The 23,349-nt window shown below is 40.8% G+C and overlaps 3 protein-coding genes across 12 annotated transcripts in view; 1 reads left to right on the forward strand and 2 right to left on the reverse strand.

Moving 5' to 3' along the window:
- The window catches only part of sike1 (suppressor of IKBKE 1), a 3,436-nt gene extending 1,034 nt beyond the window's left edge, over window positions 1-2,402 (reverse strand). The window contains exons 1-4 of the mRNA XM_085444834.1: window positions 1,783-2,402; window positions 1,510-1,615; window positions 1,300-1,442; window positions 1,068-1,181 (exon numbers count right to left, since the gene is read on the reverse strand). Of these exons, the coding sequence (XP_085300960.1) occupies window positions 1,068-1,181; window positions 1,300-1,442; window positions 1,510-1,615; window positions 1,783-1,941 (522 nt within the window). The 5' untranslated portion in view covers window positions 1,942-2,402. The remainder of the gene's footprint in view (window positions 1-1,067; window positions 1,182-1,299; window positions 1,443-1,509; window positions 1,616-1,782) is intronic.
- Window positions 2,403-2,974: 572 nt separating this feature from the next.
- Window positions 2,975-18,470, forward strand: csde1 (cold shock domain containing E1, RNA-binding). 10 transcript variants are annotated; one of them, XM_085444832.1, is made up of 25 exons: window positions 2,975-3,073; window positions 5,421-6,127; window positions 7,022-7,284; window positions 8,307-8,309; window positions 8,373-8,561; window positions 9,113-9,311; window positions 9,435-9,601; window positions 10,104-10,190; window positions 10,589-10,686; window positions 10,769-10,850; window positions 12,265-12,393; window positions 12,519-12,644; window positions 12,766-12,981; window positions 13,080-13,250; window positions 13,332-13,496; window positions 13,644-13,655; window positions 13,868-13,885; window positions 14,942-15,049; window positions 15,231-15,409; window positions 15,519-15,631; window positions 15,734-15,853; window positions 15,935-16,113; window positions 16,254-16,417; window positions 16,514-16,646; window positions 16,929-18,470. In XM_085444832.1, the coding sequence occupies exons 3-25, from the start codon at window positions 7,159-7,161 to the stop codon at window positions 16,974-16,976; spliced, it is 2,832 nt and encodes a 943-aa protein (XP_085300958.1). In that variant the 5' UTR covers window positions 2,975-3,073; window positions 5,421-6,127; window positions 7,022-7,158; the 3' UTR covers window positions 16,977-18,470. The 10 variants fall into 10 exon arrangements, with proteins under 10 accessions (XP_085300958.1, XP_085300953.1, XP_085300948.1 ...); XM_085444827.1 differs by lacking the exons at window positions 8,307-8,309; window positions 8,373-8,561 and having other exon boundaries at window positions 2,977-3,073; XM_085444822.1 differs by lacking the exons at window positions 7,022-7,284; window positions 8,307-8,309 and having other exon boundaries at window positions 2,977-3,073.
- On the reverse strand, window positions 17,946-22,626 carry rassf11 (Ras association domain family member 11). The gene is made up of 3 exons (XM_085444833.1): window positions 22,577-22,626; window positions 20,870-20,989; window positions 17,946-20,779 (listed from the first exon to the last, which is right to left on the reverse strand). Exons 2-3 carry the CDS (start codon window positions 20,970-20,972, stop codon window positions 19,461-19,463), a joined length of 1,422 nt encoding a protein of 473 aa, XP_085300959.1. The 5' UTR covers window positions 20,973-20,989; window positions 22,577-22,626; the 3' UTR covers window positions 17,946-19,460.
- Between the last annotated feature and the right edge of the window lie 723 nt (window positions 22,627-23,349).

A 23,349-nucleotide genomic window follows, 5' to 3' on the forward strand; every position in this document is an offset into this window, starting at 1 on the left:
GATAGAATTTTTTGCACTTTGGCAGTGTTGGGGGAAGCAGATAACCAAAGCAAATACAGACAAATTAAAAAGAAAGTACATCGTCTTTTATTTCTCAGGTTTTATCAATAAGACCTAATAAGAAAAAAAAAAGATGAGTTCCTTAGTAGGTACTAAAATTATTTAAATACAGCCCCAGATGAACAATAACTCATGTCATTATTTATTTAATAAAAAGAAGCATCGTGTAAAAACTTGTGTACGGCTTTATCCATCCATCATTATGGAGGAAGTCTGGTCATTACAATGTTGCTTCAGCACACTGAAGATCACGATTATTCGTTACGGTCCCACCAGTGTTCCAGCTGAGTTGAGGTTTGGACCTTGACTGAAATATTAAAAAGCTGTGATTTCCCTTTTGTCAGCCATTGTGCTGCAGATTTGCTGCTGTGCTTGGGATCATTGTCCTGCTTTATGAGTCTGTTTCAGCCAAGTTATGCAAAACTAACAATGCTGCCTTGTTTTTTTTGTTTGTTTTTTTTAAAGGAAAGAGGATTTTTTTTTCTCCCTTTCATTTAACGTGCTAACATAGCCCTGTAGAGTCTAAGCTGTAGCTCTTGGATTTTTAGCCATGAGCATTGCACAGTCTGTGGCTGAATTTGCTAGAACAACCACTCCTGGGAAGATAGCTATTGTTCTGAATGCTTTTATTCATTTATATTCTTAAATACACGTTTGTTACCGTTTGGGAAAATGTACCTTTTCAACAAACTTTACAGTTGTAGCATATTTAGAAAACTCACAAAAGATTATCACAAAGATGGCACAGTAAGAAATCTAACCGACTGGTTTAAAAGGCCTAATAAACCCCGAAACAAAACAACATGCTCCTTGACCTGATGCACTAAACCTAGCCATTCCACTAAAAACTGACAACTCAGCTCTCATTTGCATTTATGATCCTCTATTATCGTTGCATCATTTTGACACAGAAGCTGATGTCTGAGGTCTGTGGTAAAATCACATATTTTTCCACAGACCTCAAGAGGAAAGGTGTCATTGTGTCCATGTATAACTGCATTTCTCACCTCTAGCTGAGCAAGCCTCTCTCGAACACAGCAATAGTGCTTATCATCCACCTGCACTGCTCTTCTCATCACCTGGCCCATCTCGCATATCCGTTCCACTTGGCTCTGCACTTCCTGGAGAAGAGTCAGAAATCAAGTTGGTTGTTTTTATTTTAAATTTGTGTGTCTATGTATTTGGAATCATAGCCCATTAAACGTGTGAGCAAATTAAAGAAATGCAGAGTTGATGTACTTTGGCATGGTCCTCATGGAGGCTGAGCACAGGTTTGGTGTCCAGCTCCTTCTTTGCCATCATCAGCTGGAGCACATGCTTGCGATACCGACACATGATCAACTCGAGCGCGTACTGGTGTTCTTCGAGAGACACCCATAGTTCTACAAAGACATAAAGAGCGTTAATACTGGTATATAAAACCAGCCAGTCAGCAGAACCTTTTTTTACCTTTATTCTCCCGCTGCAGTTCCTTGATTTGAGTGTTTTCCTGAGTCAGAAGGACATGAGGTTTGTATTTCGTGAGCTCCTGTATCTCTGAACTGTCATCTGTGTGCTGAAAAAAGAGCAGAGAAGAAACGGATAAAGAAGACTTTAGCGAACGCATATCCTAGATACGAGGGAAACTCGCTTTGTAGTACAGGTCACTGTTTAACTAGTTCAATGTGTACACCAAGCAGTAGTGCAGCTTTTCATAAACGTGAGCTATCTGCTCGAGTTTACCTTGTCTGGCAGAGCATTTCCCACCTCTCTCATGCCCTGCACTCTCTGATTTAGGGCCTCGGACTGCTCTATCAGTCCCTCGGCGGCTGTGTCGTGCTCTTTTAGCCTCTCGAGAAGGGTCCGAGTATCGGCCAGCACTTTTTCGAAAGTGCAGGCCATTTACTGGAAAGTGATAGCTCTTTTTACGCTACGTAGAAAAGCTACTACAAAACTAGCTAGTCGAGCGAAAACAACTCGCAGCCGTTGCTTAGCTGGGCTATATAATCTTAGCCGAGGCAGCTCGGTGCCATTATAGAAACATAAATATCCTTACTGTTTCGCTATTTAACTAATGTTGTGTCGGCAGACAGGGCAAGTACCAGACACCCAGATCAAAATATTACTACATTACTAGAATATTACTGCTTCAGAAACTGACGTTTCCGTGTAGAACTAAACTGTTAGCGACGCTTCCTTCTTCGTCTTCTTCTTCTTTTCCTCCTCCTCCTACTTTTGGTGAATTGTCAAACCAACGTTGAGTCGCCACCTACTGGGGTGGAGTGCGGTGTAGACGTTTGGCACACAACCAAAAGCGGGGTAAATGGCTAAACCTATCTAGCTTGTCTTTAAAATATCTTTACATAAAGCAACAGCGTCTCATCTAAAAAAAAAAAAAAGAAAAAGAAAAAATGATATTGTTTCTCCACTGTTCAACAGTTGTATGTTACACAAAATGAACAACAACAACATAATTTTAAAAATTATCAACATTTCAAGTAAAAATGTAACGTAAGCCACTTACAGTGTTGAAATTTAAATATTACTATCGGGTAATTTCAAAGTGAGTGAAGGGCTGAGTTGAGTTGATGCATTATGTTACATTTTCCTATGTTGGGTAATTGTGCAACGTGTAGTCTCAGAAACTCTCCTGTATGGGGAGAAAACTTAGTTATGGCGACACCTATTCAGTTTAGTTATCTAATAAATGGCATGATAGCTATTATTTACTCATTAATCAAATAATTAATGGGTTTATTATTTATTGAACTCGACTGGATTACTCTTACATATCTGTTTTCCAGTCTAGACAGCGAGGTAGATAAAATGTTAACGTTACTATAACGCAAATGCCTCCCATGTCCCTTTGCGGCACATAGGCGGTTTCTTATCAGCGCCTTGCGTAGCCACTCTTCGCTTGAGGATCTTTGGTCTACCTAGTATCGTCAAATATCGCGTTAGCCGTCTCCCTATCTCTACGCAATGTGCCGTGCTGCTTCTAGCGGCGCTGGTGACAGTGCTGAAAGCTGTTGGGGTGAGTTTTTAATATTTTATCCCTTTTAGCAGAAGAATTTAAGCGTGTACTGGTAATATATCAATGATAGTTTTCTTTTTGGTCAGTGAGTACTTAGAGGTGAATTGGTGAGTCAGCGCTTAGTCGTACGCACAGTTCGGGCCTGGGTGGAGGCTGCCTTGTTACAGCTCCACATAAATCACGCGAGGGCCGAGGAGTACAACGGCATGCTAGCTAACGGTAGTCGCTACTAGCTACTTAGCATTGCCAATGGCCTAGTTATGCTGTCGAAGGTATAAATAAACAGGCGCGTGATGTTTTTTCTAAGACGTATTAGAGTCTGGCGAAGAAACAGCACGTGTGTAGAATGAATGTGGTTTACTTTAGAGACAAAGATGGCATTTAAATAGAATTAAGCACGAGGCTTATATCTAGCTTCTTTGTTGTTCCGTCCTCGTGCCGTTAACGCCGATAATGTTATTATTGCGTTATCGACGTAAAGAAATGAATAAACTGAGTGTCTATATTTAACGTTGTTCTTGACTGGCAAGAAATTAAAATGTAAATAATTATAAGTACTTTTTAAAGAACTGTCCTGGTGTCGGCAGTCACTTTTGGCATTGTCTGTTCTTAACTCTATTGTCCGTTTAGCTTAAATAGCCCGTGTTGCAGGTTGGCGTGTGATACGATCCAGTTCTAAAAAACGTCTCCATTAAAATATGATTTCCAGTTAAAAAAATTCTTTATAATCAGTCCCAGCTAAATTAATACATAGAAATTCTATATATTTTGACTAATGGCCGAAACCACATTAAACATTAATGTGAAAGAGAAGTCGAAATGTTATCTCTATGTACAGTGTACAACGTTGAACCGTTGCTTAATTACCAGCAAACTTTATGTTCAAGGACTCCAAGCCGCACAGGAGTTAAGTCATCAGGTAATTACAAAAGAACTGAATGCGTTTTAGTTAAAGAAATTCTTCATCATTAACTTAAGTGTTGCTAAAGACAGTGGAGTAGTAGCCGTTTACGACGATTAGCATCGGCGAATGTCAATCTGTCAGGTTCTGTTTGTCCACACAAGACATCCTTAAATGTGATTGTGCGGGTTACTTTGCTTAATGAGCAAAACAGAACTAAAGGAACGAAGTTTTAACTAACTATATTTTAGTTTATTGTGTGTTTTGAAATCGACTGGTTAGACGTAACGTTCGCGATGGCGTTGCATACCGAAACGTGTTGGATCAGGCCATGTTGGCAGTTCCAGCTGAGGATAGCGGATTGCTGAGAAGTCACATGGTGGTTCCTGTCGGGGCGGTTGTTTTGTTTGCCCAGAGAAAAGACTGTCGTTTAATAAATGTCCAATCATAAGAGGTATCTTTCCCACTCGTGTTATTAAATAACAAACAGACAAAACTGTAGTTTGGTCCCAATTTAAATAATAAATAAATAAACAAAACAAAAAAAACCATGGTTAAAACGGCCGATTGCTGCTAGTTGTGTCGTGAGTTGATTTTTTTTTTTCTTGTTTCCTGCGAAATAAAAAGCAGAAAAAAATCGTAGATGCCACAGAAGCTCCTGGCTCATAACCTTTAATACACTTATGCAGTCAACCTTGTAGCAATCACATTTGAGCCTTTTAACAACGTCATATTCTAACCTAGTGGGATGTAAGAAGGGAGACATTGCAACATAGTCACAGCAGAATAGATATCATGTGTCCTTGGTTGTCTCAGCTATCTTGTTTTCAGAGCAGGGTATTTAGGTCAACAACATCCAGCTCTGGTGTGCTGTATGTTACTTGGAGTTTCTGGAAAAATGTTTTTTTTTTTTTTTTTTTTTTTTTTTTTTTTTTTTTTTTTTTGGGGGGGGGGGGTGGTCATACACATGTTACAATGCTTTGTTTGATTGCCAGATTAGCCCTTCTGAAAATGTTTACAGTGGTGTGCATGCAGAACAACTGGGGGGCTGAATGATGAAACAGAGGGCCTTGGTCTGAAATGTTGCCATAAATAACATAGCCTGAACTGACGGTATGCACAAGGACTTGTTGATCCAAAGTACTTGTCAGCTGCCTAGCATTGTATCTAGAGGCATTTGAGGAAAGCTTATTTTTGTACTTGAGTGCAGCTAAAGAATCAAATGTTCCCAAAAGACCTCAGGCTGCTGGTGCTTGGGGTTTTTACTTGTTTTCATGTGACAGAATAGTCGTATTAGCTGACAGTGTAATTACATTTTTCTCTCTCACTACAGACTCATGGAGCCCTTGGGCCATTTTGTATTTAACCTAAATTTAGATCAGTGGAGTTGGTGATAAGTTTTCATCTAACCAGATCTTCTTTTTTTCTTCATCCCCCTTCAAACAGTATGAAGTGAAACAGACCTGAATTTTTGTACCATCCGCAACTGCTTCAAGTTCAGATCAAATCAAAGAAACTGAAGACAAACCTCCCAAAACAAAGACAACACTGAAGAAGCGTGGGTGAAAAAGGATCACTTCAAGGATTTAAACGCAAGAAGTAACCAAATCCTGAAACGACCAAAGAATACGCACATCATCCCAACTGCGAAGTGGAAGAGAAGCAAACTTGCACCCAAGCATATTCTGAGAAGACCAGAGTTGATCTGAAACCAGAAGTTTGTGCCTACTCAACAGCTTTGACAAAGCACACGTCCCAACGCTGCTCCTAGCCCTCCTCATCCTCACTACACCGCCGACTCACCACCGGGGTGTGGAGTGGGCTGCTATCTGCTAGTTGTTGTTGTTGTTGTTGGTTTTTTTGTTTTGTTTTTTCCTTTTCCCCACTCCCATAGCTCCCTTCCCCAACTTAACCCTTTTTTTTCTCCTTTTTCCTGAGCAGTGTTTTTTGCACCTGCCTTTGCCTTTTTGTTTTATTTTTGCTCTAAATTTCCACCCCCCTTCTTTTTTTATTTTTTACTTTATGCAACATCTAGAACTTGTGCCAGAAACTGTAACAAGTGTGCGTGTTCAACTGTGTGCGTGAAGAGGTCCACAAAAACTGCTAGTTCATCAAAATCCTGAGAGATACAAGACACAAGGCGACCAATAAAGGTAGGTCTCAAGTCAGTTAAAGCCCTTCATAGCGTGTTTTTGATGGCTGTAAATGTACTTCTGGTTATGTCACACGTTTTGCTCATCATTACCTCTCTGTATTATTAGGTTTATTAGTGGCCTCTTTTGGATTTTAATATTCTTATAAAACTGGTATCTGATTCAGAATCTGCATTTGTTAGATGCACTACATGATTCACACATGCTTTAAAAACAGATTGTATAACACTTACCATTGCACTGTTTTGGGGCAGTATACCGAGGATGTTGTTTATTCATATTTCTTTTTTTCCCCTCAGTCACTAAAAACCAATGCGTTTTCATCTTTGTCAAAGTTATGCAAACTAAATTATTTATTTGTTTTGGACCTCATTTAAATTTCTCTTTGTAGGACAATATTTTAAGCTGTTGTTTGCAGCAGCCAATTCCAAGCTACCGCAGTGCTTGGTTAGACTTGAATCTTGCGTACTTATTGGTTTCTCCATGTGACATCACATCCTTTTGTGGAGTGAGTGCAGGAAGTGATACTTGATGTAAAATAGTGATTTGATCTTAGTGACCTCTACATTGTCCTTTTGTTAAAGATAACTTTTCTGAAAATGTGAAAGAAGCCAGCACCACTGAGCCACCACCACCTCCAAATACTTGAAGTAGTCATTCAGTTTTGTTGGAAAATGATTTACTTGCCTTCCGTTACCTGATCCACACTCTTCCTATTTTGTCGTTCTCAGGCCATACCCCCCCCCCCCCCCTCCTTTTTTGCCTTCTTTCCCCCCCTTTTGTATCCTCTCTGGGGATTAAAGCCTGCAGCTATTTTCCTTTTTGTTTGTGACACTTGGCACACTGGCTGACTTGCCTTACCTATTATGTTTGTTCCTCTCTTCACCCTTGCAGACATCCAGCGGTGTATCATTGGGTGGTTGATTAAGAATAGTATTTAACACTCAAGCAAAAAAATCCAACAAAAAACAAAACCTATATCAAAGTTCAGCAAGTGCTCAAGCAAGTTTTGTTCAAGTTTATGGGAAAATATGGGCAGCCCCTGGAAAGGCTTTGTTGAGTTTACCTTGCCTGCGTCGCCACCCACCGCGTATGTTAGTGCTGACCTGAGCAGCACCTCCCCTGTCGGACTCAGCCTGTCGCCATATGGCCGATCCGTAAGTTTCACCTTCCCACCTTTCTACGTGCCCCACCCCATCGAGCACCCATCCACCCACCTTGCCCCACATCTTTGCTGTGAATGGCATAACTTCTTTCATCTTTTCAGGCTCCCAAGACTAGCCTCTACTCAGTTATTTTCTTGTAGGGTGAGGGTGTTCTGCCAACTAGATGTCTGAAATTTGATGTAAATGAGCACTTTTTTTAAATTTTTGTTTTAAATCGTTTTTATTATTTTTATTTAATTTTTTTTTACATTGTACCCTCCCCGATTAATATTCAGACTGGTAAAAGGGAGGGCAGTGACTCAAGATGGACAATATTAACACTTCGACGTAACTACACACAAAATCCAGGACCACAGATGCATATGAAAGGTGGATACTTGTTGGTTCTCAGGAAAACTGAAAATTGATCTTAAGTAGATGGTATTTACAGTACTCATCCATCAGCACTGGACCAAAGCCCTTAATTCTCTTTGGGGATTCATGTACATTTGCGTTGTGTCATAAGGAGTCGTGATAGTTGCAGGACAGGGGCTAGCAAGAGGCTGCTCTGGGATCCCCTCCCTCTTCCCCCATTACTCATAATCCATCACCAACTTCCTGTCCACTGTAGATGCACCGCTCTTTGACCTGTCATTTGCATTTTCTGATTCTCCATCTTTACTTTGTTTTTGTTTTTAATTGCAGCACTGTATTTAAATCATTCCCATGACCGTCTGTGCCAATAATGTATTTTAGATATCTTTTTAGTGTTGCTTCCTCTGTAGATCCGTTCCTGTTTGAGTGCGATCTAGTACTACCAGGGACTTGGTAGTGCTCCAAATATCGCTCCCTTCAACATGAAATTTTCAGGGTTGAGTGATCTGATGGTTTTACTGCCTGCTATTGTTCCTGGTTTAAGTATTGGTGGTGGTTGTGATGACTATTATCTAGTCCATTGCTTTTTGTAGAACCCGTCAGAATGTGTTGGGCCTAAAGGACTCTATAATACCTCAAAAGTTGAATTATAAGTTCAGCAGGTTTTGTCTGAGATGATGGGAAACTGTAGGCAGAGTAAAAGCCAAACGTTCATTTCTCTGCAGCATATCCCAGTCCTGTCCCCAGTGTCAGAAATGGAAAGAGGCTCCTCTGAACCTCCAGTGGCTCGCAACACTGGCTCTACCCCATCTGCTTCTACTGGTCCCGTACCTATCCCCCGTTCCTCCTCCGTCTCTTGCCATCCCCACCCAGGCAGTAAAAAACACAAGCGGACACCCTTGTATCAGAGATCAGTAAGGAGGCATATCTGATGGTGCCCACACTGACCTAACCACTCTGAGCTGCTGGTGTGTTGTGACTTTTGCTAACAGCATGGATGAAAACAAATGCCCCAAAGATTAACTAGGGTGCTATGAAAGAGTTTTGACAAGTTTCTGGTGATATTGCCATGTAATCAGTAGTTGGTTAATGGATGGAAACACATTGAATGTTTGTCTAACCAGAACTGTGTGAAATTCTGCCACACTGCTGTAAATGGAGTGAGTCAAGTTCAGCTTCAGGTGCATGAGTGAAAAGGAAACCCTACTGTGTTATGTTCGTGGTCTAAGTTTGAAATCAGTGCGTCTTAGCCCCCAAAGATTCTCGTGTGGCTTTACTTGCTCACCCTGCCCCCTCCACACTTTCCCTGAAAGTGCTATACTTGCATGTTTGATTTTTCATTTCCTTTTTATTTATTTTGTTTTAGGTTGGCATCCAACACAGCTGCTGCATCCTAATTGTTAAACTACATGTTTATGTACTACTGGTAGCTTTCTTTTTAACACTTGCTTCTCTTCTTCTCTAGATGAGTTTTGACCCAGGCATGCTCCACAACAATGGGCACACCGCATATGCCAATGGCTCAGGGCCTGGCATTAGAGAGACTGGTGTGGTGGAGAAGCTCTTGACGTCCTATGGGTTTATCCAGTGCTCTGAACGTCAGGCTCGTCTCTTCTTCCACTGCTCCCAGTACAATGGCAACCTGCAGGAGCTTAAAATAGGAGGTGAGGGCGACTTACTGAAAAGAAACCTACTTGATTTCCTGCTGACTTTATTGAAACTTAGGTTGTATTTGTCATTTGAAGTTTGCTCATTTTCTTTTCTATTTGTTGTCCCTTTCTCTGTAGATGATGTAGAGTTTGAAGTTTCCTCTGACAGGCGCACTGGCAAGCCCATAGCAGTGAAGCTGCTTAAGATAAAGCCAGAAGTGCTGCCAGAGGAGCGCATTTCGGGCCAGGTGGGGCCAGACCTGCACGCCTATCCCTTTACTGTGCTGCATGGTTATATTCATCCAGTTAAGGAATACCATTTTATTTTTGGTTATGTCCTTGTCTGTCAGCTTAGCCTTTTTATTTTATTTTTTGGGGCAAGCAGTGTCATTCTTATAACTGTCAAGCTTGTCTCTCATCCTGATTTACAGTTTAAATGTAAACTAAAAACTGGCATGAGTGTCTGCTTGAGATGATGAATGTCTGAACAAATGTGTACGAATGAGATAATTTCTCACTTGACAACTCGATTCTGTATTTTATACAACAGCCAGTTTCCCAAATACTTGGTATCATTGGTGATAAACATAACTACATGATGCCACTAACCTTGTTATTTGATGTAAACAAATTACTCAAATCTTCATTTAGAGCATTCATGCACCTGCATTTGTACAATTTGAGGTTCAGGCATTTTATTCATCTCATTTCCATAATTTTTTTTTATTTGGCTTTGTAGCTGTCTATTCAGCCCAATGAAACAGTGGTTTAATGGCTTCTACCTGTAATTTTCCCCCCTTACTGCAGGTTGTGTCATCAATCCCGTTACATTTGGATGGAAAGTCTGCTCCTGGACAGGTGCCCACTGGCAGTGTCTGCTATGAAAGAAATGGGGTAAGATAGGTGGCATGAATTACACTTTGAGTCAGCAAGCTGCAGGATGTTAATGTAATGGAGTGGGTTTCTTCTTTGAATTCATCTCCTGTCCTCTGTAGTAAACTTTGTACAGAGGCAATTGGTTAACTTCATGCATCTTTTGTTTGATCAAATAAGCATTTAGCAAACTCAATCTAACATGATTACTAATGAAAAAGGGCAGAAGCCAGTGTTTGTAGGTGTTGCTTTTAGTCAAATTAGGTGGCACTGAGTCAATGTAAAGCCTTCAGCCTCCACAGCACATGGCAGTCTTTTCTTCACTCAGTTTCATTGTTGGTAGTTTTGAATATTACATAGTTCGAGTTATTAGGTGTTGTTTTGGTTTTTTTTTTTAAATCGGTGGTGTCTTTTCACAGGAAGTATTTTACCTTACATATACTCCTGATGACGTGGAGGGAAATATCCATTTGGACACGGGGGACAAAGTCAGCTTCTATATGGAGACCAATAAGCAGTAAGTGTGCAGCACTTGTAGCATAAATGCCATAAGCAGCTGTCACTGGGTGTTTAATGTTCATTCCTTTGTGGTTTTTCAGTACTGGTGCAGTCAGCGCTCGTAATATTCAGCTTGTGAAGAAAAAACAGATGAGGTGCCAGGGTGTAGTGTGCGCTACAAAGGTAAGATCCAATCAAAACACTTTTTCTCTCTAGTGGAATATCTTTGAAATTTGACAAAACAAATTGCCTAGAACACTTGAGGAGTATTGGGTGAACTTTACGGTTTGTAAAGTTCTATGGGCTCAAAATGTGGTCATAAATATTTTGTATGTGTAAAAAAGATTTGTGTGTGCGTAAAAAAGATTTGTGTGTGCGTAAAAAAGATTTGTGTGTGCGTAAAAAAGATTTGTGTGTGCGTAAAAAAGATTTGTGTGTGCGTAAAAAAGATTTGTGTGTGGACTTAGAAAAAAAACCCCTGCAAGTTACAACTACGGATTTTTGACCCTATTTTTCTTCCCTTCATCTGATTGGTCAATGTCATGTCAATCACAAATGTAACAATCCAATCAGAGAACAGATGGGTTTGGCTGTCGAGGGGCGCTTTTTTTGAACTGCAGGTCTTTGAAGGGAATAAATGCCCTTTTACATGCCAACCCAGCGTTTTCCTTCATCACCACGAAGGACAACAGCCTGTGGTCGTCCGAGTTTGGTGATTTTTATGTCACAGGTCTACGTGTTTAATACATGGACTTCCACAGCCTTTTCAACAGCGCTGCGGACCGCGGGGTGGGGGCGGGCAGTGTTTTGGAAATGACAGTCTTCATTACAAAGCTTTCTTCGTTATGAATTAGCATACATGTTTTTATTGAACATTTGAAGAACCAGCAAAAAAAAACTCTTGTAGAGGACATAAAGTCAGAGATAGAAAAGACAAGGAGCAGGTGCATCTAGCCTGTTCTAATGTTTGAGTCTAAGGTTTTTTGTTTTTTTTAGCACCTGGCGGCTTTTTAACTTCTCATCCGTAAATAATCTGCTCTTTCACGTGATTCAGTTTATTTTGAAAAGTCTCAACAGGATCTTGAGCTTTATTGTGAAAGGTTTATGTGGAACATAAACAAGCGGACACGCGATGCTGTTACCGTCGTTGTTGCTAACCACAACGCATAAAAACAGGCTCTTGTCCGTCCGTAGTGTGGTTTTATAAAATATAAGGGAAAGAGAGAACTTTAAGAAATTAATATAGCCACTACAGTGACCATCAAAACGATGAGAAAAATATTGCCATAAACAATTTATTTTGCGACACCACGAAACAAACGATAGCGTAAAATGAAACGATAGAGGTTTTTATATCGTCATCCGATATATATGGTTATATTGAACAGCTGTGTGTGTGTGTGTGAGAGAGAGACAATGCTGTCTAGTCACATACATGATTTGTCATGTTGTAGAATATAACAGTGGTTACAAAAACAACTTAATTTTACCCTTGGCAGGCTTTTTTCCCTCTTCATTCGTTCCCAAGCTTTATTAGAATTGCTGAACTATTGAAACAGGACCAACCTGTTATGCTGAGCCTTGTTTTCAATTTCAGGAGGCCTTTGGATTCATTGAAAGAGCAGATGTGGTGAAGGAAATCTTCTTTCACTACAGCGAATTCAAAGGTGATCTAGAGGCTCTTCAGGCTGGAGATGATGTGGAGTTCACCATCAAAGATAGAAATGTGAGTGCTACCTTTTAGGAATTTCAGTAGAACGTTTTGAAAATGTATCACTCAGCTTTAGCTCTACTTTTGACTGTCTTTGTGTAACTCTTAAAGGACTTTGATTAATTTGTAACCTTCAATAGGGTAAAGAAGTAGCAACAGACGTGAGGCTCCTCCCTCAAGGAACAGTCATCTTTGAGGATATCAGCATTGAGCAGTTTGAAGGCACCGTTGTAAAGGTCATTCCCAAAGTCCCCACCAAGAACCAGGCAAGGAGATTCTGATAAACTTTATTTAGTAGAAGACAGTTTGTTGTTGTTAAAGGGAGCATGGACTACAACCCAAGAATTTAAAACAATTTTAACAGATATGTAAACTTTGTTTCCACAGAATGACCCTCTGCCCGGTCGTGTCAGTGTAAGGATGGGTTTCAATGACAAGGAACTGCCGTTTGGCGAGAAGGACACAAAGACCAAGGTGACTCTTTTGGAAGGAGACCACATACAATTCAACATCTCTACTGATCGCCGAGACAAGCTTGAGCGGGCTACCAACATCGAAATCTTGCCAGACACTTTCAAGTTCACCAAGGAGAATCGTGAAATGGTAGCTTGCAGAACAGCAGCTATAAATGGTTTTAATTTTATATTATAGTACATTCATCACAGATGTTGATTATGGTGCATCATCATGTATTCTTTTAGGGGGTTATTGCAGCTATACGCGATGGCTTTGGATTCATTAAGTGTGTGGATCGGGATGCCAGGATGTTCTTTCACTTCAGTGAAGTCCTAGAGGAGGGCCAGCTTCATATCTCAGATGAAGTGGAGTTCACTGTTGTGCCTGTAGGTCCTGTTTATAAGCTTTTCAAAAAAGTATGTATTTTCTATTACCTAAGCAGGCACATTCAAGTTACTTTAAAGTAAAAATACTAATATAAATGTCATCCCTGCCAGGATATGCTGTCAGCTCAGAGAAACCATGCAGTGCGCATTAAGAAGCTTCCAAAAGGCACAGTGTCTTTCCATATCCAGTCTGAGCAACGTTTTGTGGGTGTAGTGGAAAAGGAAGTCGTTGGAAACACCGCCAAGAACATCAGTCCCACCAAGGGCAAGGAGAAGGTAACACCGCTTATAACTTAAATCATCCCCATTTATGACACAGCCCATTTCCCCTCATCTATCCGTATTTTCACACTGTTTTAGTTCTAATGTTCCTCTTTGCTTTCCTCCTTCAATGACTTCCTGTTCATGCTCCTTGTTGGTTAGAAAAAAGATAAGGTAGGACTGAGACCTTCTGCATGAAGCTACATGAAAGTGCATCACAATTAAAGACACTCCAGTTGTACAAACTATCGGTGTCGCAATTTGTTTTACTAACGCATAATCTAAAGAAGCTTTTCATCACGTAAAGTCTAGAAATCCAAATGATCAAGTGAAGTGTTGTGGTGCCGAGACTTGCTGTCTGATAAATCTTTCTCTTGCTTTTAAAGGGTAAAGTTGTAGAAAAGGTTAGTCTTTGTTAACCTCTAACCCTCTGGTGTCCTTCACCTGATTAATTTACAGTGTGAGGTTTGATCATCATTTAACCCATGGAATCTGGAATTGAAGCTTCACTTTGTTGTAGGGCTGCACAAAAGTAATCAGAATGCTAGTGGGGTTTTTTTTGTGTGTGTGTGGGGGGGGTTCTCCTCCTCTTAGTGGTTGTCAGCCTGTTGTATTTAAAATGTGTGTGGTGTTCACGAACACAGTATCCTATTAAAACAGCGAGTTTTTGGTTCTTCCTAATAATTGTAAACTGCGCCCAGATTTTTGATTTTGTTTTAACAGTTCAATTAAGCGCTAATGGTTTTGCATTCAAAACGATATACAGTAACTGAAATGGCAAACGATGGATTAAGAGCCATTTTCAGTCAAGTAACAGTGTTTAGTTTTTTATTATAAACTAGAGCAGTGAATAATTATGCAGCCCTAAATTGTAGGGTAAAGCTCAACACTGCTTGTAGTAGATTAGGTGTGTACTAACTAGGCTGCTACAGCATGATGCATTGCACACATTTATCTTTAATGCTTATGTAGGCTGTGTGCACAGAATTTTCTAATACACTAGTCATAAATGACTTGTTCTCTTTTAAATTGGTGACATTGCCAGCTTATGCTCATTTTGTTCAACTGTAGCATTGCGGAGACATTTGGCCAGCACTGCTAGTCTTAATTCAGCGGTCCCCGGGCCTCGGACCGGTACTGGTCCATGAGTTGTTTGGTACCGGGCTGCGAGAGTTGAGGCTCAGGTGTGAAATGTATGGTTTTCAGGGTTTTTATCAGTTTTCAGTGTTATTTTTGTTATCGTTAACTCAGTTTTCCTGGGTCTTTTCACGTGTGTTATGAATAAATCTTTTTATCGGTACCAGTACTAGTTTTATTTTGTTGTATTTATCGGCGACACCTTAAAGGCCGGTCCGTGAAAATATTGTCGGGCATAAACCGGTCCGTGGCGCAACAAAGGTTGGGGACCGTTGTCTTAATTGGAAAGATGATCCAAGTTTGATGTGTTGCTTTTATTGTAGGAGTCTGAGGAGGGAGTGATTGCATATGAAGACTGTGGAGTGAAGCTCACTGTGCCATACCATGCCAAGGACCTAGAGGGAGGAAGTCACCCACAGGTTGGGGACAAGGTAGTAACACTTTATTTTGCTTGAGCGCAAATATGGTTTCCACTATGCATTTAGCCTAATTAGTCCAGCAAACAGTTGATGCTACAATTCATCTTTTGAAGGTTTGAAGTTTAGTTGTTGAAAGCTTGAAGCTTTTTTTTTTTTTTTTTTTCCCCATGCAACTTGTGCGTTTGTCCTCTAGGTGGAGTTCTCAATCAATGAAGTGAAGCGAACTGGCCAACAGAGTGCCGTCTCCATCCGGGTCCTCAACCGTAATGCCTCTGGTGCCAAGAGACTGCATGGATTTGTTGCTGCACTGAAAGATAACTTTGGTTTCATTGAGACAGCAAATCATGACCAGGAAGTGTTCTTTCACTACAGGTAATGATTTAAGTTTGAACACACCTCTGGGTTAGGGTATTCATTTATTAATGCCATGCAGATAACTCGCTTTAGTATCAAATTCTCAGACTTGTGCTTTTGTTTTTAGTGAAATGTGCGGAGACTTGGATAACTTGGATCTGGGAGACACAGTGGAATACAATCTCTCAAAGGGAAAAGGAAACAAAGTCAGTGCTGAAAAGGTCACCAAGGTTGCTGCAGGTATCAGTGATTCACTTCCAGTTGTTTTTGGTACATTTGTAATGTTTGACATTTTGTAGGTAGGAATGATTGCAAATAAAATCCACTGCTTTCCCATCATAGTGAATGGAATTGGTGAAGATGTTGGTGGGACAGTGATGACAGGGAAAGTTATCCGTCCTATACGCAGTGTTGACCCCTCCCAGACTGAATACCAAGGACTTGTTGAGTTCTCAGAGGAAGGTTGGTATCCCATTATGACTACACATGTAAAACAGTTTATTTGTAGAAAGTAAAATTGATTCCTCCCCCTTTAATTTTCAGGCGGATCAAAAGTGCAGAATTATCCATTTGGAATCATGAGTATGGCAAACAAGTCTGATTGTTTGCAAAAAGGAGAACAGGTGAAGTTCCAGGTTTGCACAATAACCCAGACTGGCCAGAAGATGGCCTGTAATGTGGTTCCGCAGCGTAGAGCCATGGTGGAGTGTGTTAAAGACCAGGTAGTGTTCAGTTTTTGTTTTTTCCTCTCCTCAATTGCATAATTTAAAAAAAACAAAAAAACAACAAAAAACACACTGGGTAGTAGGTGGACGTCATACTTTAAAACTCAAAATTGTGATTAATTCCCGCCCCCCTCCAGTTTGGCTTTATCACATACGAAGTTGGTGATAGCAAGAAGTTATTCTTCCATGTAAAAGAAGTGCAAGATGGTCTGGAGCTTCAGACTGGGGATGAAGTGGAGTTCTCAGTTGTCCTCAATCAACGCACAGGAAAATGTAGTGCCTGCAATGTACGCAGAGTCAGGTAAGAACTTGATCTTTAAATTTAGAACTGGACTGTGGCTGGTATGTTTAAACCAGTGGGCCTTCACATTGTTTGTTCATTGTGTTCCTCTTGCAGTGAGGGGCCTAAACCAGTGGCGACTCCACGTCCTGACCGCCTGGTGAACAGACTGAAGAGTATCACGCTTGATGATGCCAGTGCTCCTCGCCTGGTCATTGTAAGGCAGCCTCGTGGTCCTGACAATTCAAAGGTATGATGAGATTATCAGATGGTGCCACATTTGAATTGTGCTAACCTGTAAGTTTGTATAGTCTTTTTAGAAATGACTTTGGCTAAAATGAATTTGGAGCCATCCATGTTACTGATCAGAATGAAGTAGAATGAAATCATTTGCTACAGTGACTAAAAAAGACACTTGGCGAGCATTTCAGGGGTTAGTTTCCTACCTAAAAAATTTTTACAACTTTTTTTTTTTCTCTTTTCCCCCTTTCCTTTTGTTTTAATCTTAATTAAACTTATTCTGTCTTTACAGGGCTTCAATGTGGAGCGGAAGACTCGCCAGCCTGGTGTCATTGACTGAGCAATACAGGGCCTACCCCCATTTGGTGTTGGAGGGACGCTGTCGCCGAGAGCAGCAGCAGGGGATAAGGGAATTTAATTTGACACATGCTTGTACACAAACTCATCCGCAAAACATACGCACACATACAGTAATTGGCATGTGTAATCTTTGTCCCCAGTCTGCAGTGGAACTTTTCTTATTCCACAGTTCCCTGCCTCCCATGTATGATGTACTTGATACAGAGTTCCACGCTGCAGTGTACATGGGGACCTCTGAGTGTGTGCGTATGATGTATCCTAGAATTGATTAGTGTGTAATGGAGGTATTTGTTTCTAAGGGGCTTGTTCCCTCCAAGTCAGAGTGGTGACTGTGTGGCTGTCTACGTCCTGATTTTGTTCTTTGTCTGGAATTCTGCACCTGTAATCTGTCCGCTAGTTTGACTGGGCGAGTGACTGTTAGCATGTGTTTGAACCTCAGCTCCATATTCGTTCTTACTTTTTGCTCCCTTACCGACGGAAACGTAATAACTTCGCTATCAGGTTTCCACTCCTGTATGCTTTCCTACAAAACGCATAAAGCAAAGCTCCCTCCATAAGGAGGATCATATTTCTCATATGTGCAAGCTTAAACCGAGGATTCTTCTCTGCTCGTTTTTTTTGAGCAGTTTTTAATGCTTTATTGAAGTGGAAGCATGGCGCGTGTGTGATGTATGTGAATGTCAAAGTAGTTAATCTAATGGGATTTAATTCCACCAGTCTGGAGTTTTGATGCCTTTTTGGTATTCACATGCTCCACTTCAGCATTCTTTTTCTTCCTCTTTTCCCTCTCCCCTCCCAGGTGCAGAATTCCTTGTGGCATCTTATATCTGCAGTTCTTTTATACTTTTTTTTTTTTTTTTTTTTTTTTTTTCCATTTTGTTTTTTTGTTTCTTGCACATAATTTTCTTGGGGGGTTTTTTTGTTTTGTTTTGTTTTTTTTCTCCATCGAAACTTAATCTGCTAATATTAAGAATAAGGTGCCTAAAAACTGAAAGCAAAATGAAATAAACATAAAAATAAAAAATAAAAATTTAGATGTGTCCTCTGATCCCAGCCAACCGCCAAAATATTCAGAACAATCTTAGGGTGGCTTTCTCTTAAAGTAGGAAAAATACTGATATGCATCCCAAACCTGTGGGTTGACGTATACTATACGTAATGTGTGCTGCTTTTTTCTTTTTCTTTTTTTTTTAAAGTGGAATTTGGAAACTTCAAATATAACACAACCAATGTAACTTAAAGGAAAAGGGGTGAAGTATTAGAAATTCAGTTTTTAAGAAAAACTACATTAGAAATCAGGAGATCAGCTTGTGCACTCTGGAGATGAGCTGTTGTGCCTCTGCACGTTAAGTTACAGTCAAAATTAATTTCTCTGGAGATCACCGGGTTTCAGTTGAACCACGTACAGAGGTTCTCATGTACTTTTGTTAATGTTCTTGAATGAGACAATTGAATTAAAATTTTATGAAATTCACGAGCTGTTCTGTTTTCTTTTCAGAGGAAGCCTGTAGGTGTTCTTTGAGACTGAATAAAACAACTTGAAAGCAAAATAAATGCTTGTGAAGTTCATTTTATTATATAGAACAATTTGTCTGACATTGGCTAGTTGTGAGAAAGACATGCATAAGTAATCAGTTAATAAAACTACATTTGATAAAACATGTTTTATATTCAGTGTTGTCTTTGATTCCACTATCAGCTGTTGTAGCCTGGTGATGTCTGTTAAATCTCAGAATGGTTGCATTTGATGAAGAGGGAAGTCAGGTTTAAATGTGAGGGGGAAAAATGGTCAAGATGTCACACCAACACAGTTACAAATGAGAGAGAAATAAGACATCGATGTATTTGTGGTGCTACGTTCCCTGTAGCGAGTGGAAAATAAATTGATCACTGCAATTTTCCATATCTGCCAGTAAGAATGACCAAAGATCCACAAAGCCATGTTTTTCACTAAATTTAAATCTGTAAATGTTGTGTCTGTATAGATTTTAAGATGCTGGTAGGACAATCCAACTACAATATTATGACTGTCTTGAGGGCAAGAAGCATTCTGGTGTTAAACAGCAGTTGCAACAAAAGCAGCATTGTCAATCAGTGTGGGTACACTGACAGCTGATGGTGAGGATAAATTCATAGAGAAAGCTTTCAGTCTAGTCCTACATGTCAAATCAGTCTTCAGTTTGGCTTGCTTGAATATTATGAAGTCAGTATAATTATTCATTGGTGCACCAGAGCAGGTTTAAGTATGAAAAACACTTCAGATGTGCTAAAATACAGAGGAAGTCAAATGTGAAATAAAACTAAACTGGTCTCTTCCACTGAAGGTAAATAAGCTGAGGAACAATTAAAGTTCAATACTTGCTGAAGGGCTTTATCCCAGCCCAGAACATGCAGTAAGCACTGGTAATAAATTTGGAATGGAAAGTGTGAAGGATCATTGTCTTTTAACGCCAGGACATTGATTCTAAACCTTGGTGCTGCTCAAATATATAGTGAGCTCAGAACGGTGAATCACCTTCTGAGTCTGCGATTGAGATCTATGGGCTTCTGACCAGCGTGTCCACCACTCCCTTAGCTCAGTGGGTCCAGTGGGCCGTCGCTCCTTTATTTGGTTTGGATGAACTAGAGCTGGATGGCTGGTGTCTTCTCTGGGCAAGAACTTCCTGTTGACATTTACACTCCCATCTGCACTGGATTGCTCCAGATTGTCATCCTGGGCCGAGACGGCGTGAATTTCACTGGCACAATTTGAGTTGAGTTTTGAAGCAGTCTCAGAATCTTCTTGAGCGGCACCTCTGAAAAAATCAAGCCGCTGCATTTTGCACTTGTACTCCTCCAGTTTAGTCTTGCACTCCACGGCCTTCGCTCTCATCTCGAGGAACTGATACTGCAAATCCTTCTCGTAACCTTCCTCTGATTGTAACTCGTTTTCCCAAAACCTGATCTGCTCCATCTCTTCTTCCACTATCATCTCTTGTGCTTCCTGTTCAGTGATTCTGGCCCTTTGACGTTCCTCAAGGTCAAAAATCTGCCTGTCTATACGTGTTATCTGGGCCTGTAGGTCCTGCAAGGACTTGAGCTGACATATTATGGTTTCTCTGAGAGTATTTTTCTCCTCCTCGGTCCTGGCAGCAGTTGAACCACACAGGTTGGATTTTGCCTCATTTGTTTTTTTAGAGTGTTTGCTTTCTTTACCCCTTGTCTGATTTCCTATGCAGCAGGAGGTTTGATGGTCCAGTTCTGACTTCAAAGCTTTTTGACCTTTCCCTTTGCCTCTGCTAATGCTACCAGAGTTATCTTTTTCCACAGTGAGTGAGAAATCCAAAGAGATACGGTTCCTTTTATCCGACTTACTGCTTTCCTTATCATGGGCAGTGCTATAGACCTTTCCTTTCCCCAGACTTTCCAGCCAGTCCCAGGCCTCCTCCATGAGTGTCAGAGACTTTCTTTTTGGCCTTTTCAGGTCTTCTTGCTTCTTCTCACCTTCTTCCCTTAAGCAGGATAACATTGGCAAGCTTTGGCGATGCAGGCTCAGGGAGCCACTACTCCTCCTCATTCTGGAACCTACATCTTTCTTCCTTAATGGCGGACAGGGTTGATATCGTCCTACTTTTGCTTTGCCCATTTCATCCAAAACAGATGCTCCTCTGCGGAATAGACTGAGCTGGACCTCCTTGGACTGCTCACCGTACCTCTCCAGGGTCTCCAGAAGACGTTCCTCGGGTGTCATGCACCGCTCAAAGTCTTTAAATTTCTCCCGTAACGTGTAACGTCCGGGTTGACCTAAAGAACAAGCAAAGAATGAGGATTTGTCAGCATATCAAAATAACCTTTATCACCAAGTAGAAAATGTCCAGCATGCTGTGTACGCACCCAATGCTTGAGCCAGCACTAGGACCACTTCTTGGCATGTCGTTTCCCTTGTTACTCCACATACCACCCGTGGGATACCATCCACAAAAACCTTCACTTCCATTCTGTCCAGTCTTGGATCTGCCCACCCAAAAAAAAGAGAAGAGATTAAAAGCGTGTGGCACACTGACCAGAGTATCCTGTTGTCTGTGTTAGGGGAAGTGGTGGAGACAGCTAAATAACCCTCATTAACATTCACTGTAATCTGTCTGCCCATCATGTGTAAGTCAAGCCTCAGGGCTTTGACAAAATAGCAGAGTTACGCACCACGGTGAATAAAATGGCAAACAGTGTAGATACCTTTCTTTCATGCCTTTTCTTTCAGGATAGCAGAAAGAGCAAAATAAGAAAGATGATGGGGGCGAGGGGTGCGGAATAGCACATGGATCAGTATTAGCACATTCCCACAATGTCAGTTGTTTCAGTGCTATTTAGAATCCCAAACCATAACACAGGGCCACAAACCCCAAAACATGTACGTTACACCTGTATCTATGCACACTTATCTGGCTGATGATCAGGCAGAAAAGCACAGTGGCCCAAACAACTCAATCTCTACTGTCATGGTCTACTCGCTGGCGGTCATTCAGAAATAGCTGATCAACATTTGCTACTAAGGATGGAATCCATCAAAGATAGTTCTGATTTTTCTTTTCCTTTCTATCTTAAAAAAAAAAAAGGACTTCAGATATCCAGGAAGAGGATTCTCATTACAGGAAAAGGCTTCTGCGTGCAGTTAAGGAGTTGAAGGCATTTACACTGGTATGTCAGGCTCTGGTCAGTCACAGATGTCTCTATGGAGAGATGGTGTAGCTCAAATCTGTATTATATCAGAAACTGCCTTGGGAATATGAGTCCCAGAAAGTTAATTCGGGGTAGTAGCAAAATGTGTCTCTTATTGCATGTATGTTAGAGTCTATAACATTTTGAAGTAGGCTGCATGCAGTGAGTTACACTGATTAAGAATAAACCCAGTGCACAGGGGTGGGCTACTAAAGTTTCAGCTTAAGTGATTCATTTGGCCTGTAAATGGTAAATGGCCTGTATTTTATATAGCGCTTTACTAGTCCCTAAGGACCCCAAAGTGCTTTACATATCCAGTCATCCACCCATTCACACACTGGTGATGGCAGGCTACATTGTAACCACAGCCACCCTGGGGCGCACTGACAGAGGCGAGGCTGCCGGACACTGGCGCCACCGGGCCCTCTGACCACCACCAGTAGGCAACGGGTGAAGTGTCTTGCCCAAGGACACAACGACGAGACTGTCCAAGCCGGGGCTCGAACCGGCAACCTTCCGATTACAAGGCGAACTCCCAACTCTTGAGCCACGATCGCCCATTTATTGGTAGTAGAAGGTCATGGGGTAGAAGTCAGTTTAGTAGAGTCAGCTGACATGGACTTTATAAAGTCTTGCTAGGATTTGGAGGGCTTAGGAGGTCATGTAATAGGAAACATCTTAAAAATAATAAGAATTATTATTATATAGACTAAATGTGGTGTCAAAACAACCAACTGATCCATCTAAGAAAGTCTTTCGAGACCCTTTCTAACTAAGATCGTCTGCATAACTGGAATATTCTGGTAATTAAATAAGTAAATAAATAATAACAGAAAAGGGGCACTTGCTACAGAAAATCCATGGCAAAATCTTGTAGAGACTTACCTCTTTGTCCTGTCTGCAGCACAGATGCTCGCACACGTTTGTTCTGGGGAAGTGAATGTTCTGGTGGGGAGGAATAGTACAGCAATTAAGACCAATTAAAATTCCTGAACACATCACTGGGGGAAACTTTCTGATCCCACCCTTCTTGCATCTTTCCACTAAAAAAGGAAAACACAGAAAAACCAGATCTATATTACTAAATGTTTAGCGATATAAACCTTGACACGTTGCCCCGGGCAACATGCTCGTAGTAACATTAAAATGAAATGAAACACATATTTCTAGACTTCGCGTTTCGACTATATGCTGTGTTGTATTGTGCATGCACTCAGTATTGGCATTTGCTTTTATTATTTATTATTTAAAATTGATCTTGTGTATTCGTAATTACAGACTAGATGAAAGTCCCACCATGTTTTAGGACAAATCCAAACATGAATCCAGATGTGTGTTTTCACCAGCGGTAGATGTTAGCTCTGGGTGTTCCTCTTTATCTTTCAAGCAGGAAATGTGATTACAATCCAAACACAACATACTGCAGCCCTCCACCAGCAAATGTGAGCAAAGAGCAGACTCTTTCTTGTGCACCAGAACTTTTTTTTTAAGAAGAACAAGTTTAATCTTGTTCTTGGTACATTTAGACTCAGTGGCCTTTATTTATGCAGAAGTCTCCCTGCAGCTTTCAGAGGAGCAGATGAACATCCTGTAGAGGCTGGGAAGACTTTATTCATTTAGAGGAACTATAGGTAGAACTGTGTTAACATTGCACTTAG

Source organism: Copadichromis virginalis, linkage group LG20, assembly GCF_057382275.1.
Source record: "Copadichromis virginalis isolate Kocher_CV1m ecotype Utaka linkage group LG20, C_Virginalis_male_GT1.1, whole genome shotgun sequence".
NCBI classification, from domain to species: Eukaryota; Metazoa; Chordata; class Actinopteri; order Cichliformes; family Cichlidae; genus Copadichromis; species Copadichromis virginalis.

Bases quoted from the DNA above. Each gene is read 5' to 3' on its own strand.
- rassf11 (XM_085444833.1), bottom strand. From the start codon at position 20,972: ATGGAAGTGAAGGTTTTTGTGGATGGTATCCCACGGGTGGTATGTGGA. The intron at 20,780-20,869 runs GTGCGTACACAG...CTTGTTCTTTAG, and splicing joins AGTGCTGGCTCAAGCATTGG to GTCAACCCGGACGTTACACG.
- csde1 (XM_085444832.1), top strand. From the start codon at position 7,159: ATGGGCAGCCCCTGGAAAGGCTTTGTTGAGTTTACCTTGCCTGCGTCG. The intron at 8,562-9,112 runs GTAAGGAGGCAT...CTTCTTCTCTAG, and splicing joins CACCCTTGTATCAGAGATCA to ATGAGTTTTGACCCAGGCAT. The intron at 15,632-15,733 runs GTATCAGTGATT...TTCCCATCATAG, and splicing joins GGTCACCAAGGTTGCTGCAG to TGAATGGAATTGGTGAAGAT.